Source organism: Trichosurus vulpecula, chromosome 2 (assembly GCF_011100635.1).
Source record: "Trichosurus vulpecula isolate mTriVul1 chromosome 2, mTriVul1.pri, whole genome shotgun sequence".
NCBI classification, from domain to species: Eukaryota; Metazoa; Chordata; class Mammalia; order Diprotodontia; family Phalangeridae; genus Trichosurus; species Trichosurus vulpecula.
In genome coordinates this window covers 9,317,013-9,334,165 of record NC_050574.1, presented here as the reverse complement: position 1 = coordinate 9,334,165, position 17,153 = coordinate 9,317,013, and the positions used below count along the sequence as shown (strand labels likewise).

The 17,153-nt window shown below is 58.0% G+C and overlaps 1 protein-coding gene across 2 annotated transcripts; it reads right to left on the bottom strand.

The window, feature by feature from the left end:
- Nucleotides 1-247: 247 nt before the first annotated feature.
- BRSK1 (BR serine/threonine kinase 1) lies at nt 248-16,063 on the bottom strand. Of its 2 annotated transcripts, none has more exons than XM_036747572.1 (19): nt 15,894-16,063; nt 13,232-13,326; nt 13,060-13,145; nt 11,676-11,816; nt 11,375-11,491; nt 11,246-11,279; nt 11,080-11,148; nt 8,789-8,935; nt 8,402-8,433; nt 8,107-8,277; nt 6,307-6,404; nt 5,990-6,155; nt 5,734-5,794; nt 5,022-5,397; nt 4,343-4,391; nt 3,562-3,685; nt 2,203-2,401; nt 1,936-2,025; nt 248-845 (listed from the first exon to the last, which is right to left on the bottom strand). In XM_036747572.1, the coding sequence occupies exons 1-19, from the start codon at nt 16,021-16,023 to the stop codon at nt 679-681; spliced, it is 2,352 nt and encodes a 783-aa protein (XP_036603467.1). In that variant the 5' UTR covers nt 16,024-16,063; the 3' UTR covers nt 248-678. The 2 variants fall into 2 exon arrangements, with proteins under 2 accessions (XP_036603467.1, XP_036603468.1); XM_036747573.1 differs by having other exon boundaries at nt 13,056-13,145; nt 15,894-16,002.
- Nucleotides 16,064-17,153: the final 1,090 nt, after the last annotated feature.

The following is a 17,153-nucleotide window of genomic DNA, read 5'->3' as shown; positions in this document are numbered from 1 at the left end:
GACAACCAGTAGCAGCAAAACATTGGCTCTTTGTCCTCTCCTGGGCAGGGGCTTGTAACCTCTGACCCTGACCACCTCTGGAGGGAGCTTGGCACCAGAGGCTCAATCCCTTCCCCCAAAGTCATGCTCCCCTGGCCCAGGGGAAGGAGCCCTGGCCTCCTCAGGGGCCTTTCCATCCACGCTTCAGGCCCTGGGAGACAACAGTGCTTGGAGTCTGAGGAAAAGCATCCAGAGACAGGAGACAGAAGCCGCGAAAATTGAATTTTTCATTTCGCAAGAGCAAATCCGTACAGAGCGCAGGGGGGAGACAGAGGAGGAGAGACGAGGAGGGGGCTGGGAAAACAGAGACGCGGGCCCCCCAGCCCCCGCCCCATTGGCTAATCCACCCACAACCCCTCCCCTTCCCCTCCCCATAGATAAATAAATAAATTAATCATAAATAAAATAGAAATGGCTCCCCACCCCTACCCACCCCCCACCCAGCCCAGTCACCCCTTCCCTTTGAGGGTCGCTGAACCCCTGGGTCCCCACCCCATGCCCTGGCCGTATTTACAGCTTCACAGTTGTGGGGGTTGATGGGGAGGTGGTGAGGATGGGGGATCTGTGGCCAGAGTGACCCCCGAGGGCAAGGGAATGTGGGCTGGGGATCAGGATGTAGGAGGGAAAGGGGGATGGAGATCAGGGCTGGGGACTCCCACTGGCCGCCAGCAGCTTCCTGTCCTTGGGGGGTGGCCCACGCCGAGGGGAAGCGCCCAGTTCAGGGGGCTCAGACCGGCCCGGTGGGGGCTGCAGCCCTCGGGGAGGGGTGCTGGCAGGAGACCTTGGCTGGGTCCCATTCTTTTCATCTGCCGTCACATTGATGGGAAGAGAGAAGATGACTGTAAGGTGGGCCTCCAGCAGTAAAGGGGATCCCCTCTAGGACATTTGCTACAAAGCCTAGCCCTGCTTGGAGATGGGGGCAGGGAGCTGCTAAGAAGAGTTATAGGGTGTGACAGGGTAGGCTCGGGTGGCCCCCATGGACCTCTTCTCAGCACCAGGCTTGCTGGGATGCTCCCTGTGGCCCCAGGGGGCTGAGGAGGCTGAACAGTGGGATATTCCCCTGGAATATAAACTCCCTGAGGGCAGGGACCAGTCTTTGTTCTGTCTTTGTGTCACCAGAGCCCAGCGGTGTGGAGACTTAATAAACTTTGAATCAGAACGCTGCTCCCCAGCATTGAGACCTCACAAGGCCAAGTGAGGCCTCAGCATCCTCGAAGTCTGACTCCTCAGCAGGGATGGCAAGGCCAGATCCACCAAGGGGCGGGTCCTCCCTAAAGGGGCTGCCCCACACTTAGGATATGGGGGGTAAGGTGCTGTCATTGCCTAGCGACAGTCTCTAGGGAGGCCTAGCTCCTCCCCCTCACACACATAGACAGAGGCATTACCCACCTAGCATTCTGGTTGCTAAGGTACTTTCATTGCCTAGCAACAGTTTCTAGGGAGTTCTGGTCCTCCCAAGAGGTGGTAAATCCTGGTAAAGCAGGGTTGTTAAAACTGCTTAGCAAGTCTCTGGGGACACCTGATTGGACCTGGGTTGCTAAGGAGGTTCTATTGCCTAGCAACCATCTCTAGGGAGACTTCCCCAGACCCTAGCCCACTTGAAGCCTAGCCCCTTGGAGGCAACAGGTCCTAATGTATCTGGGAAGGTTGGCTACACCCCCTGCCCCTGCTCCACCACATCCCAGGCCTTCGGGGTCAGGCTGCCTGCCAGGCCCAGAACATGGTGGAGGTAGGGAGGCACTGGCCCATTTCCTCTGCCCTGCCTCAATACAGTAAGGCTGCCAGAGCCTGGGTATGCCCTCAAACCCCTCAACACCAAGGGCCAAGCCCAATGCCATGCTGCCGCCATGTTCTCCGCCCCCTCCCCCCCGGAGCCTCAGCCTGGGGCCCCCTCACCTGCCAGAGCTTGCACCGATGGCTGATCATGGGTACTCAGGAGCTGGGCCTGGATCGTCTCCACCACACGTTTGAACCGACGGCTGGGACCTATGAGGGAAGGCGGAGGCCATGAGTGTGAGCTGGGCAAGAGCACAGAGTGAGGTATGGCCTCTTCTCTGCCCAGGTTGGGCTGCCTGGCAGCCCGGGCCGGGGAACATCTCCATCACCCTTGGGTCTGCCACAACCCCAGAGGACTGCGCAAGGAAGAGCCGGGAAGGTGCCCACCAGCGATGAGAGTGAAGGTGACCGAGTAGATTGCACCGCTGTCCCGCTCCCGCCGCCTGGGAGGGGGGTCAGGGCCCTCGGATGAGCTGATGTCAACCTGGAAGCGGACAGGTTTCTGGAAGACGGAGGGGCCCCCGCTGGTCTTATATTCGGCCCGGAAGCTGGTCTGGGACAGCACGCTGTGGCTCAGGCTAGGGATCTACGTTGGGAAGGAGGGGGGAAGCATTGGTTAAGGACCCACCACTGGGGAGGATGGCCCTGTGGCACCAGTGTCTACAGCCCACCAGGCTCTCCCGCCTAGTGGCCTGCAGACTGTGCAGCCATGGCCGAGGCCAGCCGGGAACACACACTAGAGGTTGGGGTGCTTCCCAGCCCCGGGGCCCCAGGCACCCCGCTGTGTGCTGCAAGAACTGGGTGCTTCGAGGCCCCCAGGGAGGGCCCGCTCCCTGCCTCCCTCTTAGCCTCGGTCCCGAAGCAGAGATGGAGCCGCAGGGCTGGCTGATGAGCCTGGAGCATCCTGGGAATTTGAGCGGAGAGGCGGCCCCGCTCCATCACCCAGCTGTGAGTTCTAACAGGGGCTGCCCGGGATGGAGGGGTTTGCCATGTCCTTTTCCAGTTCATTTGACAGACGAGGAAAGTGAGGCCAACTGGAGAGGTGACTTGGCCAGCGTCGCCCAGCTAATAAGTGTCTGAGGCTGGCTTTGAACTCAGGCTCATGCGGCCTCCTGACTCTAGGATGGACACTGCACTGTGGCGCCACCTAGTGGCCGCTCAAGGGCCTTACAGTCCAGCTAGCTTCCATTCCACAGCCCTCCCCCATCATTTTTGTTTTTTTGAAGCAGGGTAATTTCCTACTTGAACCCTACAACTATCAGGCTATAGGCCGGACACTCAAATAGTTGAGAAGGCAAGTGGCCCTAGGGCAGCCTGGGAGTTGTAGTTCCCACTGCCGACCCACCCCCCTAGCCTGGAGTATGGGATGAGGGAGATTTGCAAGGGGGTCTGGGGTCTCCCTAACAAATTTCCTTAGGTGTGTGGGAGGCGGGGAAGAAGCTCTGAACCCAATTTATGGTCCTAGGGCATGCTGGGGTGGGGGGAGAAGGGAGACCATATTCATCAGCCTCAGATCGCTCAGTTTAACCAGAGGACCATCTCCTCCAGTCTGAGGCCCAGGGTTCAAACCCCATCTCTGCCACTTATCCTCTCACTGAACTTTCCTCAGTTCCCTGATCTACGAAATGGGGCCTCTGCGGCGGCTTCCAGCCCTCAACCTCGGAGCCTGGGATTGCATGCCTCCCACTGCAGTGAGATACGGATGGAGGGAGGAGCTGCCCGCCAGCCGTGCCTGGGACCACGCACCGACAAGAAGGCGTGCACGATGTCGGCCTTGACGCTGCTCAGTGCCTTGTTCTTCAGCACCAGGAATATCTGCTCATCCTTGTCCAGGGAGATGAAGTTTCCAAACCAGGAACGCTTTGCCAGCCTGGTGGGTGGGGGGAAGTGGGAAGAAGAGGAGAAGGCTTAGGGATCCTTGAATTCAGCCAGCCCATTCTGCAGATGGGAAACAGTGGGGACTAGAGAGGAGCAGGGCCCTGATTAGGGCGACCCCACACAGAGGATCATAGGATTTAGAGCTACAGGGAGAGCTCAGAAGTCCAAGAGGGAAAGCAGGATCCAGAGAGAGGCAGGGATTTGTAGGTTCCTGGGCCTTTAAGGGCATGGAGCCCAACCCTTCCCTGTACAGAGGAAGAGAGGCCATCCTGGGATGGAGCCTGCCATATCTGACTGGCTAATAGATTAAGTAATCACTGATTTGGTATTGTGGGCCAGAGGGGAGAAGTCTTAGCTCGCTCTACAGGGTCAGAGTCAGAAATTCGAGCTGCAGAGATTACTGAGTCCAACCCTATCATTTACAGAGGGGAAACTGAGGCCTAGAGGTGGAAGGAGACTTGCTCCAAGTCACCCAGTAAGCTTGGGATCTTCTAGACCAACCAACCCCCTTATCTTACAGAGGGATAAACTGAGACACACCCCTCCCCCGAAGAGGGCAGTGGCTCTTCCAAGGACAAGTTCAAGCCAAAGTCTTGGGTCCCAGAGTGCGACTGCCCCACATCCCTGCTAACATCAGAACATGACTCACTCTGGGGATGACTCTGGTGTCAAGCTGGACATTTCCTCTGCTGTGGGGACTGGAGGGAGAGAGAGAGGGAGGAAGGGATGGACAGATAGATGGAGAGACAGAGAGAGAAAGGCAGGGAGAGGAGGAGAGAGGGAGGGGGAAAGAGAGAGCAAGGAGGGAGGGGGAAGAGAGGGGGAAAGGAGGGGAAGAGAGAGAGAAGGAGGGAGGGGAGGAGAGACGGAGAGAGAAAGACAGGGAGAGAGGGAGGGAGAGAGGCGGGGAGGAAAGGGGGAGGGAGGGAAGGGGAAAGAGAGAGAGAGAAGGAGGTGTGGAGGGAGGGACAGAGAGAGGGAAGGGGAGAGAGAGAGAGAGAGAAGCAGGGAGACAGGGATGGAGAGAGAGACAGAGAGAGAAAGGCAGGGGGGAGGAGAGGGGGAGGGGGAAGAGAGAGAGAAGGAGGGAGGGAAGGAGGGACAGAGAGAGAAAGACAGGGAGAGAGGGGGGAGGGGGGAGGAGAGGGGGAGAGAGGGAAGGGGAAAGAGAGAGAGAGAAGGAGGGAAGGAGGGGTGGAAGGAGGGAGGGATGGGGGGCGGGGAGAGAGAGGGAGAGAGGTACATCTCAGTCCAGGGCCCTGTGCCCTAAGGACCATGGTCTCCTGGCTCCCAGCTAGCTCCACCTTAGAGGCCCCCAGGCTGCATACCCTGCATCTTGCGCCGGTGGAATCGGGGGGATCCAAGGAAGCTGTTACGGATGGAGTTGAGGCGACTCCTCCAAGCAGCACCACCCACACCCCCACCAGCCCCAGGACTAGGAGGTGGGGTGGCACCCGGTGTGCCAGTGGGGCTGGCCCGCGGGGAGCAGGGCGGGGGTGTCGCGGCCCCTGGAGATGTGCGGGGGGATCCAGGCAGGGGTGTGGAGCGAGCACTGGGGGGTGGCGGCTGCTCCCCTGTACCCCCTCCCCGGGGACCCCGAGATGGCAGCGTCTGAGTCTTGGGCGTTGGAGATGGGCAGGTTCCGGCCCGGGCCTCCTCCCCAGGACTGGCCCCAGGCTCTGGAGAGAAGGAGAAGACTGGGCTCTGCCAGGAAGGGAGAGAAAAGGTTGGGTAGTTAGATAGGCACTGGGCATTTATTACACACTTATTCTGGGCCAGGGCCTGGTCGGAGTGCTGGGGATGGCAATCACAACACAGCAGGAATTATGGGCCCCTAAGCCCAGAAAGATTGGGGGACTTGTAGTTTACATGGTTGCACTTTCTCTAGGGGAGCCTGGAAAATACCTTCCCTCCCACCCCACCCCTACCCCCTCCCTTACTCCCATGTGGGACCCAGATCCCATGAGGCCCAGCAAAAACAAGAAGGGCCCTGTCCAGAGGGACCCATTCCTGCCCCAGCAAGGGGTCTCCCAGCCTCACCCTGGGGCTGCTCAGCGGGCTGGAGGAGAGTCCAGTGGAGGCGCCGCTGACACTTCTTGATCTGTATTTCAGGGAGGAACGGGGAAAGAGCAGGAGCAAGGGGGTCAGGGACGGGAACTGGGGAAGGGTGCTTCGAGAGCGAGGGTGATGAGAGAGCATTCAAGCCAGTGTTCCCATTCCTAGCCCAGGCTGCCAGAAGGGAGCAGAGCTAAGGCCAAGCTGTGGGGCCAGGGAAGGGGCTGGGGGTGGGCCCCACCTCTGGCTGTGCTGGGCCATCTCCAGGGCTCTCCGGGTGGGCACGGGGGAGCCTCCGCCCCCACCGCCTGCGTCAGTGATGCTCAGGACCTCCATGGACTTGCGCTCAGGCCTCCTCTTGCCATGACGGCTCAGCATGGGTGAATCCACCCGCTTTCTTGGAGGGTCTGCAGGGGAAGCAGGGAGAGCGGCCGAGTTCCTGACGGGCTCTTGCTTCTCTCTGCCATCCGGGGATGTTTGGAGATACTAGTGGAGCATAGCCCACTAAGGATCGGGGAAACTGAGGCCTGCTTTGGGCCTTTCTGGCCTGCCCCTCACCAGCATCATTCCTCGGTGGCAGGTCCTCGTCCTCACAGCTCGGGTATCTCTCCTTGCGGTCCAAAAGCAGGTAGTAGATCATCTTTTCCTGGTTCTCCCTGAGGCCAGGGAGGGGCAGAGAACAGAGGTCAGGCCTGGGAAGCCAATCTTTCTTCCCCCTGCACCATCCCCTGGCAGGCCGTCAGGGCCTCCTCCAGGCCTCCGTACCTCTCAGTGTCTCGCTGAGTCTCAGCTCTTTAGTCCTTTATCTTGACACTATCTTAGTGTCTGACCCACCATGTTCCCTGTGCCCTGTGCCTATGCCCCGCTCCAGGTCTGAATTCCCTTTTTTCCTAGAGCTCTCTGTGTCTTTCTCAGTCTCTCAACTGTAGCTCTGTCCTCTGACTCTGCTCTCTGTGGCCTCCTCCTGGCCCTTTGGGCTCTGTCCCCTGACTGCTGTCTGCTGCCTTCTCCTGGCCCTTTGGTCTCTGGTCTCTGACTGTGCTCTCTGCTGCCTCCTCCTGGCTCTTGGGCTCTGACTCTGCTCTCTGCTGTTATGCTCTGTCCTCTGACTCTGCTCTCTGCTGTTATGCTCTGTCCCCTGAATCTGCTCTCTGCTGCCTCCTCCTAGCCCTGTCCATCTCTGGTCTCTGCTCTCTGCTGCCTCCTCCTGGCTCTTGGGCTCTGACTCTGCTCTCTGCTGTTATGCTCTGTCCTCTGACTCTGCTCTCTGCTGCCTCCTCTTGGCCCTTTGGGCTCTGTCCTCTGACTCTGCTCTCTGCTGCCTCCTCCTGGCTCTTGGGCCCTGGTCTCTGACTCTGCTCTCTGCTGCCTCCTCCTGGCTCTTGGGGTCTGTCCCCTAACTCTGCTCTCTGCTGCCTCCTCCTGGCCCTGCTGTTATGCTCTGTCCTCTCACTCTGCTCTCTGCTGCCTCTTCCTGGCTCTTGGGCTCTGGGCTGTGACTCTGCTCTCTGCTGCCTCCTCCTGGCTCTTGGGGTCTGTCCCCTAACTCTGCTCTCTGCTGCCTCCTCTTGGCCCTTTGGGCTCTGTCCTCTGACTCTGCTCTCTGCTGCCTCCTCCTGGCTCTTGGGCCCTGGTCTCTGACTCTGCTCTCTGCTGCCTCTTCCTGGCCCTGCTGTTATGCTCTGTCCTCTGACTCTGCTCTCTGCTGCCTCCTCCTAGCCCTGTCCATCTCTGGTCTCTGCTCTCTGCTGCCTCCTCCTGGCTCTTTGGTCTCTGGTCTCTGACTGTGCTCTCTGCTGCCTCCTCCTGGCTCTTGGGGTCTATCCCCTAACTCTGCTCTCTGCTGCCTCCTCCTGGCCCTGCTGTTATGCTCTGTCCTCTCACTCTGCTCTCTGCTGCCTCTTCCTGGCTCTTGGGCTCTGGGCTGTGACTCTGCTCTCTGCTGCCTCCTCCTGGCTCTTGGGGTCTGTCCCCTAACTCTGCTCTCTGCTGCCTCCTCTTGGCCCTGCTGTTATGCTCTGTCCTCTCACTCTGCTCTCTGCTGCCTCTTCCTGGCTCTTGGGCTCTGGGCTGTGACTCTGCTCTCTGCTGCCTCCTCCTGGCCCTTTGGTCTGTGGTCTCTGACTGTGCTCTCTGCTGCCCCCTCCAGCCCTTGCACGGCTCTGCAGCAACATCCTAACGGGAACTCGGAAGAATTCTCGTTCCCGGGAGCTCGCGCCTCTCCGCTTGCCCTTTGTCTCCCCGCACGTGGCAGGGGCCCAGAGCCTCAGGTGGCCAAAGATCCAACCTCGCCTCCCCTTCCCTCCTGACGCTGTGACCCAGCCCCCGACGTGCATGGGAAGGGGGAATGGGGCTCACTCCTCGCTGCGCAGCTCCCGGTGTAGACGTTCCAGGTCCCGGAAGCAGCCCAGGGATGCCATGCTCTCCAGAACATCGGGGTCCAGCTCTCCGCCCGACGGCAGGCTCCGCATGGCCACTCGACGCCCGGGAGCCGGCTCCAGTCTGGGCTCGGGCTCCGGCTTCCCTCCGCTGCAACGGTGCATTGGGCGGAACTCCAGGAGTGCTCTCCCTCCAGCCCTCTCCCGCCACCCCGGGACACCCAGGCATCCTCTCCCCTGCCCTCCGTGGTCTCCCTCCCCCGCCCCATACTCACAGGTACCAGGGATGTTTCTGAATCTGCTCCAGCTGCAGAGTGGAGGAGGGGAAGGGAATGAGAGAGGCTGATGAGTGCGTGACACGGGAGAGGGTCTCATCCCCGTTAGCGCCCTTCCCCGCCTTCCTCCCCTTGCCCGGTTCCCGGGGAGTGCAAGCGTGGTGCCCTTTGTCGCCCCCTAGCGTTCATCTCCTGAGCTGCCGGCGACAGCCCCGTTCCCAGCCAGCCTCCAGGGAAGCACGCCCTGTTCTCTCCGCGCCCCCTGGCGGCCGCGGCCCGCAGCCTGGCCAGTTCCAGCCCGCCCCGCCCCCTCGCGGGCGCCCTCTCATGGCCGTGCCGGGGAGGGCGCCGTGCCGGCGGCCCTATGGGAGCCTGGAGCTCACTCACGCTGAGCCTCTTCTCCGGCTCCACCTCGATCATGCCCCTCAGCAGGCTCTGACAGTCGGGGGGGATGAAGTGCGGCATGTGAAACACGCCCCTTTTCACCTTCTCCAGCAGCTGCCGCAGGTTGTCATCGTCGAAGGGCAGCGCCCCCTGGAGGATGGCGGAGTCACTGCGTGGGGGTGGGGCCGCGATCCGAGCTCCAGCCCTCCCTCCCCCGGGGCCCGACTGCGGGAGCAGGCCGCTCTGTGCAGGAGGGAGCGGGGCCCCAAGGCCTCCCTGGGGGCCCGGGGCCCAGCGAGGAGCCAGTCACCGATGAGTCAGCGCTGGGGTGGACGTGCACAGAAGGCGCTGTCCCTCCCCGGCACCCTCAGCAGCCCCCGCGGCTTGGACTGTAGTCTATGCAGATGACCCCCACGTCTAGGCCCTCGAGCGCGGCTCTCCACCAGCCTGCTGGACATTTCCGTGGGATGTTGCCGAGGCATCTCGACCTCAGCGTCCCCAGAATGGACAGCCTTGACCCTGCCCCCTGGGACCTCCCTGTCTCTGCCGGAGCACCACCGGCCTCAGCTTCACATCCCACACCACCCTCCATGTCCTACCAGATGCCCAGTCTCGGCCACATCTTCATACTTGAAGCTCCCATCGTCTTGCCCCTGAGCTACCCCCTGCTCCTGGGGCCTCTGCCCATTGAACCAGCCACCAAGCAGCTGACAAAATAAGCTCCCCAAGGCACACATTCCCCTGCTCCAAACCCAAACGTGACCCCTTATTCTCCCGAGATCACATTCCAGCTCCTCACCCCAACCTTCAAGGCCTCCTATCATCTATCACCAAATGCCATTTGGAGCCTTCTTTAACACTATCACGTCCAACCAAACAGGACTAAGTCAGTCCTTAATCTGATATGCCATCTCCTGCCTCCAAGCATTTGAACAAGCCAACCCCATGCCAGAAATGTACCCTGTCCTCATCTCCACCTTTAAGAAACCTTAAGTTGACTGGACCCAGGTTTCAGCCCTTTCTCTGCCACTTACAGCCTCTGTGAGCACGAGCTCACTTCACTTCTATAGGTCTCAGGGTCCTCATCTTTAAAATGGAGGTGGGTGTGGACATAGTGGCCTGTAAAGGCCCTTCCAACCCCAAATCTCTGCTCTTTTATCAACATTCTCCTAAGAGGCTACCTCTTCCTTGAAGTCTTCCTATCAGTTATTCCCAGTCATCAGCACTTGCTCCCGCCTCGAATTAGCTGAGAACTCCACACTGGCTGCCTGCTGACTCTGGTTTCACCTCCATGTAACCCACTAAACGCTAATCAAGCATCCACCGTGGGCAGCCCGTTGTGTTTGGACAAAAACGAAAGGATCCTTACCCTCAGACAGCTCCCGCTCTCTAGTAGGAAATTACATATAATATGTGTACATTTCATACATATTATACACACACACATTCTCCTAGGACAAGGACCCTCTGATTTTTGTCTCATGTTCTCAGGACCTAGAACCCTGGCAAGGACCGAACAACGCTTTGCTGAATCGAGATCCAGCAATGCAAAGGGACTTGACCAAGGTTACATAGCAGAGGAGTGACCGTCAGACCTTAGAATTTCAGGGTGGAAGAGGCAGACTTTGGAGATCACCTAGACCAGCCTTAATGATAACAGCTAGCTGGCATGGACAGAGCACTTTCAGGCTCACAGAGTGTTTTACAGAAATGACCTCATTTGATCCCCACAACATCCCTGGGAGCGGGGTGCTATCATTATCTTCACCCCACAGATGAGGAAACTGAGGCTGGTGGTGCTTAAGTGACTTGCCCAGGGCCACACAGCTGGGAAAGGTCTGAGGTAGGATTTGAATGTAGGTCTTCCTGAATCCAGGCCCAGCATCCTCTCCACTATCCCACTCATGGCCTTTTTTTGTGTCATGGACATAATGACATAATTTTTGTAAAATGCTTACCAAGCAACTGGCACATAGGAAGGCCTTATACCTGTTCTCTTCCTCCCCTCCCTTTGGCAATTTGGTGAAGCCTGTGGACCCTCTCGGAATAATGTTTTTATAGGTACAAAATAAAACGTACATCAGATTGCAAAGGAGACCAATTACATCGATATGCAGTTATCAAAATGTCTGTTTTTAAGAACGAGTGTCCGGACTTGCAGAAACCTATCCACAGACCAAGTGAGGAGGAGGAAACAGGTCTGGGGCAGCCAGACTTTTCCAGGATTCCAACCCAGCGCCCGGACCCCTCTACCTTTATGTCTCCCTCCCGCTTCTTTCTCAGTCAATCCTTACCACCAGGAGTGCGAAGAGAATAACACCGCAGCTCCACATGTCGGCGCGCCGCCCATCATATTTCTCCCCCTGGGAGGGAGAGAGGTGTATCCCTCATTCCCGAGCCTCTCCCCCTCCTCCCCAGCCCTCTTCCCTCCCTGTACCCCAACGCTTCCCCAACACTCACCTTGATCACTTCTGGGCATGCGTAGTGGGGAGACCTGAGGGGAGGAGAGCAAGAGGCTCTGACCAGCCCTAGGCCTCCCCTTCCTCCCACCCTTGGGGCTGAGGCAGGTGCCCCCTGGCCCACACTCACCCACAACTTGTCTCCAAGAGGCTGTCTCCCACCTGCAAGGAGGCCATGCCAAAGTCTGCGATCCGAATGTTGTTCTCTTCGTCCAGAAGCAGGTTCTCCGGCTTCAGGTCCCTGTGGCTGAGGCCAGCAAAGGGGAGCTGCCAGGACTTCACTCCTGAGCAGCGTCTCCTCTCCAGCTTCTTGGGGACTCAGGCGTCTGAACCCTTAGCCCCTCTTTACCCCCCAGGGACGAAGGCACATGGGTCCCCAGCCCCTCTCTACCCCCCAGAGACAAAGGCACCTGGGCCCCCAGCCCCCTCACCAGATGGAGTAGCTGTGGCAGAAGTCCAGGGCAGACACTATTTGGCGGAAGAACTTCCGGGCTTCTTTGGGGGTGAGCCGCCCCTTCTTCACCAGATAGTCAAAGAGCTCACCCCCTGACACGTGTTCCAGAACCAAGTACCTGGGGAGAGCAGGGGGAGGGAGGGATGGAAGGAGGGAGGGGAGAGGGTGCTACCACTGTTAGCGTGAAGGGGAGGATAGGATGGTGGCCTCACCTCCTGCATTGCACCCATTCCTCATCTGCCTTCTCCCTTACCCACTGAATTCCCTAGATTCTGAGGCACAAAAGTTCCTGTATAGATGTGCCAATCTCCTATCAGCCCTTTTGCAATTAAGATTCAAATTCTTATGAGGCTCTGGGGTACAAAGGTTCTAATTCCCATTAGCCTCTAGAGCATAAACATTCTAATTCCCATCAATCCTTAGAGTATAAATTTCCAATCTCCCATCAGCCCCTGGGGCATAAATATTCTACTTTTCTGGGATATAAAGGTTCTATTTAACCCTTAGTGGGGTGGAACTCTGGTACCCCTAATCCCAGGTATAACTACTCTCTGTCTACATCTGTTTCCACTCCTTAGAGCAAGAAATAGAGGGGTTGGGGTGTGTGTGTGTGTGTGTGTGTGTGTGTAGCTATGTCTGTGTGTCTGTGTCTCTGTGTGTGTGTGTGTGTCTGTGTGTCTGTGTGTCTGTGTGTGTCTGTGTGTGTGTCTGTGTTGGGGGAAGGTTAAGCCTGGATTAAGAATTACAATTTTCATCATCCTCTGGGTCATGGTAGCTTCATAGACTGAGGAAACCCACCCTAGGGGCTTCTGGGAGTTGGAAGCAGCCCCGCCCATGGGAAGAGATAAACTGAAAGGCAGTCTTTAGGCAAGACCTTTTCCTTCTGGGGAACTGAGTTTCCTCAGTTGTCTGTCAAAGCGGAAAGGGGAGTGGACTCCATGATCGCTAAGGCGCTTTCCAACTCTGGCATCCTGTGACTCTAGGCTTTATCTTGGGGGTCAGGTTCCCCTCCCCCTTCTGTCCAGCTGCTCCCTGGGTCACCCTCAGGGCCCAGGACAAAGGCTCATTCTCTGGGGCCTGAACATCTGGGCCCTCCTCCCACAGCTAGGAAGAGAGTGCAGACCTTCAGGGGTTAGTCCCAGCCTCTGTGGGCCCCATCCTGGAGATCACCTGGACTTGGTCATCCAGGAGCAGCCTCGGGGCTCTGTTTGGGGAGGGGTTGTGGGATAGGACACCCAGTCTCCAGAAGGTTCTGCTCCCCTTTGTGGGAGAACATTCTGCCTTCTTCAGCTGAGATGGGACCGAGCAGGGGCTAGGAGGGGAGGGGAGAGGAGGATCAGGGGCTGTCTATAAATACCTACAAATATTTCTTGTTCTCGTAGACATCGTGGAGTTTGAGGACGTGAGGATGCTCGATGAGCTTGAGGATGGCGATCTCCCGTTCCACCTTTGGGGGCACAGGTGGGGGTTTGGAGGTCACCCCGGGCTCCCCAGCCCCAGAGTTCACCCCACCCCAGCCCCTGGCCCCCTCACCTTCATCAGCACCGATTCGGACAGTTTCTCCCGGTTCACAATCTTGATGGCCACTTTCTGGCCAGTGATGCAATGGACACCCAGTTTGACCAGGCCTGTGGGGAGGAGGAAGCCCAGCGAGGGGAGTGAAGAGCAGGAGCTTCATCCAGCCAAGCCTTCTCACCCTTGCCGGCTCCTGCCTCCTACACCTCCTCTTCCCCAGCCCATCACTCCCTTGATGTATTTATCCCTGAGCCAAAAGAATTCCAGAACCAAAAGGCATCTCAGAGGCCATGTGGAGCAGCTCCCACCCAATATGGATCTCCTCTGTGTTGGTTCACTTTGCCAAACTTTCTTTTGTATTCTTTGTTACAAGGGATGGCCCCGGAGGGAGGTAAGGGGAAGAGAGATATGTCGGGGAAATGAAGACGAGGAGGAAACAAAGTGTGACACGGTTTTGTTTTCTCAAAATCCATGCCAAGCAGCTGAAGATGTTCAGGAGAGGGGTCAGGGACTCCACAGTCTCCCAAAGCATAGCGCTCCTTTTTGGTACGCCCAATTGTTAGACTTTTTTTTCCACTGACCTCAATAATTATCGTCAATAGAACGCTCATTTCTATACAACTTCAAGGTTTACAAAGCATTTTACAAATATTATTCTTTGATCCTTACAACAAACCTGGGAGGTAGGTGCTACTATTATCCCCTTCTTACAGTTGGGGAAACTGAGGCAGACAAATGTTAAATGACTTCTCCAAGGCCACACAACTAGTAAATGTCAGAGACTAGATTTGAACTGAGGGCTTCCTGACTCGAGGCACCACCAGCAGCATCACGGCTAAATTTGCTTCTGGCCTAACTTTGGTCTGGTTATTCTAGTGGAGGCTGGGCAGAGAAGGGGTAATCTCTCCCTATGTCTAGCACATAGTAGGTACTTGATAAATGTTTATTGCCTGCCTGCCTTGTGCAGAGGCTCGAAGACTGTTCTTGGTATCTACAATCCCTTCTGGCTCTGAATGTAGGATTCTATGATCTGGCAAGCCTAATGGAAGGCTCCCCCCTTATCTCCTCTTGTCCAGGCTGAACACCCTCAGCTCCTCCATCTGATAGATTCCAGGCACTTTAGCCTGCTGCTTGCCCTTGTCCCAATGGCCTCCAGCTTATCTCTGTCCTTCCTAATATGTGTCTCCCAGAGCTGAACACAATGCTCATAGTGCAGTCTGTCCCAGGGAGGGGATGGAGGGACCGTCACCCCCCATTCTGGGCACTCTGCCTTTTTTATGTGACTCAAGGCTGCACTGGCCCCTTTGACCCATCTCACCGGGGGGATGGGGCATACATGGCAGTGGGTCATCTCACACACACACACACACACACACTCAAAGAAAGATTGGATAATAAATTATCAGGGATGTCATGGACGGGCTCCTTTGGAAAGTATAAGTTAGAAGGCCCATCAAAGACTCTGTGACCCCTCTCTCTGACCCACAGCACCACAGACTCAGAGCTGAAGGGGATCTCCAAGTGTCTGCTGCCCAGCCCATACTGGAGAAACAGGAACCACCTTGACAAATTCTCTCCGTTGGCTATCTGCCTCTTGGCCTCTCTGACCTGGCCCGTTTTGTCCTATCTCTGACTCTTTCCCTAACCTGTGTCTCCTTGATGCACCGATGGCCCCACTGCCTCTAACCTGATCCATCTATCCCTTAGCACGTATCTACCAGACCCACGTCTCTCGAACACTCCCTTTTTTTCAGAACCACCTCTGCCCTGCCTCCTTGCTGACTAATTTCTTTCCTCAGCTAGCTTTGCCCTGATGGGCTCAATCCTGTCCCAACACTCCCTTGGACTGCTTTCCTCTGCCCTGGCCTGTCTCTTTCCTGCCCCATCCCTCCCTGACCCTCTGTCTTCCTGCCCCATCCCTCCCTGCCCCTCTGTCTCTCTGACTCATCCCTCCCTGCCCCTCTGTCTCTCTGCCCCATCCCTCCTTGTCTCCCTGCCCCTGTCTCTCTGCCCCATCCCTCCTTGTCTCCCTGACCCTCTGTCTCTCTGCCCCATCCCTCCCTGTCTCTCTGACTCTCTGCCCCATCCTTCCCTGTCTCTCTGTCTCTCTTTCTGCCCCATCTCTCCCTGACCCATCTTTCTGAAGTCTCCCTGTGTTGGAAGCTCCCCTCTTCCCCAGGCCAATCAATCACCTGCTCTCTCATCTTTTCCTCCAACCTCCACCCTTAGGTCATAGCAGGTGCAGAAATGAGCCGCATGTATTGGGGGGGAGGGGTACCAGAGCAGAAGTGAGGGGCAAGGCTGTCAGAGTCCATGGGGAGGGGAAAAGGGCATACAGATGGTCTGGGTGAGTCCCGAGCTTCAGGTTAGAGAATTTTCCCAGCTCCAAGTTTGGCCCCAAGGCAGGCAGTGGCGAGCTGCAAACAGCTGCCTCCTCTCCGGCCCTGCGGCAGTGACCTTCCGGGAGACCAGGCGTTTGGTACCCAAGTCCCCACCCAGCCTGGGGATGCAGCCAGCCCCCTGCCCCGCCCTGGGCCCTGGGTGCCTAGCCTGTGATCCTCAGCAGCAGCGGGCAGCGGAGTCGGGCCCCAGCCCCGGCTCGTCTAGGGACCTTCGGCTTGGGCGGTCAGCACCCCACCCCTGTCCACCCCCAAGGGATCCCAGCATCTGATCCGCTCACCTGTCTGTCCCTTGCCCAGCGTCTTCTCGAGCCGGTAGGGCCCCACATACTGGGCGTGCTGCGGGGGGTGAGGGTGCGGTAGATGGTAGGCTGTCCCCCCGCCTCCGCCAGTCTCCTTGGGCCCCGACATCCCTGCAGCGGCCTTGGTCCCGGCCCCCCGCCCGCCGCCGCCTCCCCCTCGGGACCGGCCTGACGCCCCGTCCCTGTCCCTGCGGCGGGGTCCGGTGGCGGCGGCGGGCGGGGCCCCCCGACCCCCCGCCTGCGCCCCGGGGCTCCCCAGGGGGCCGGGCCCGCGGAGCCGGGGGAGGGGGGGCTGTCCCGGGGGGATTAGGCCCCAGGAGGGGCCATGGGGCCCCCCCCTCCCCAGCCCGTCCCCGCCCGCCCCCCCCCTTGGGCCTCCCCCGCCTGGGGGGGTCTGAGGTGCCGGGCGGCTGATACTGCAGGCGACGGCCCCCCCCTCCCCCCCCGGCGCCCTCTCTCCTCCTCCTCCTCCTCCTCCTCCTCCTCCTCTCCGCCTCCCCCCGCCACCACCGCGTCCTTTCTCTCTCGCCCGCTGACATCACCATCCGGGGACTCCCGGGCCCTTCCCCAAAGTTAACCCTTTCGGGGGGGCGGGGGATGGGGGGAGCCGAGGGAGACCACCTTGGAGTGGGGATAGGCAGAAGTATGGAGGGGAGAGAGGTGGAGAGAGACAGGGATAGAGAAAGACAAGGAAGGACGGATGGAGAGAGAGACAGTGAAGGATGGAGAAGAGAGAAGGATGAATGGAGTGGTACAGTGAAAAGAATGTAAAGAGATGGAGGTTGGAAAGAGAGAGGGATGGGCAGAGAAAAAGAAATATGGATAGAGAGATGAAGGGATGAAGAGATAGAGGAGGAGGTAGAGGGAGAGGGTGATGGAGAGAAAGGAATGTCGTGAGATGGACGGGAATAAAGAGACAGGGATTAAGAAAGATGGGAAAGGAGAGATGAAAGAGAAGATTGGAGACAGGAATGGAGAGAGAACAGGCATGGAACAGCTACAAAGTGAGATGGAGAGATAGCAGGATGAAGAGAAAATGGGGTAAGAGGAATGAAGAGAGAAGGATGGAGAGATAGAAATGGGGGGGGGAGAGATGAAGAAAGACAGCAAAAGAAAGGAAAAGATGGAGAGAGTGGTGGGAAAAAAAACCCAGTAAGATGAGTGACAGAGGGTTGGAGAAGCAGAGATGATAGAAACTCAGAGCTGGAAGGGACCTGGAAAGGCATCTGCTCCAACTCC

Bases quoted from the DNA above. Each gene is read 5' to 3' on its own strand.
- BRSK1 (XM_036747572.1), bottom strand. From the start codon at position 16,023: ATGTCGGGGCCCAAGGAGACTGGCGGAGGCGGGGGGACAGCCTACCAT. The intron at 5,795-5,989 runs GTGGGGCCCACC...CCTGAAATACAG, and splicing joins ATGGCCCAGCACAGCCAGAG to ATCAAGAAGTGTCAGCGGCG. The intron at 846-1,935 runs GTGAGGGGGCCC...ATGTGACGGCAG, and splicing joins ATCGGTGCAAGCTCTGGCAG to ATGAAAAGAATGGGACCCAG.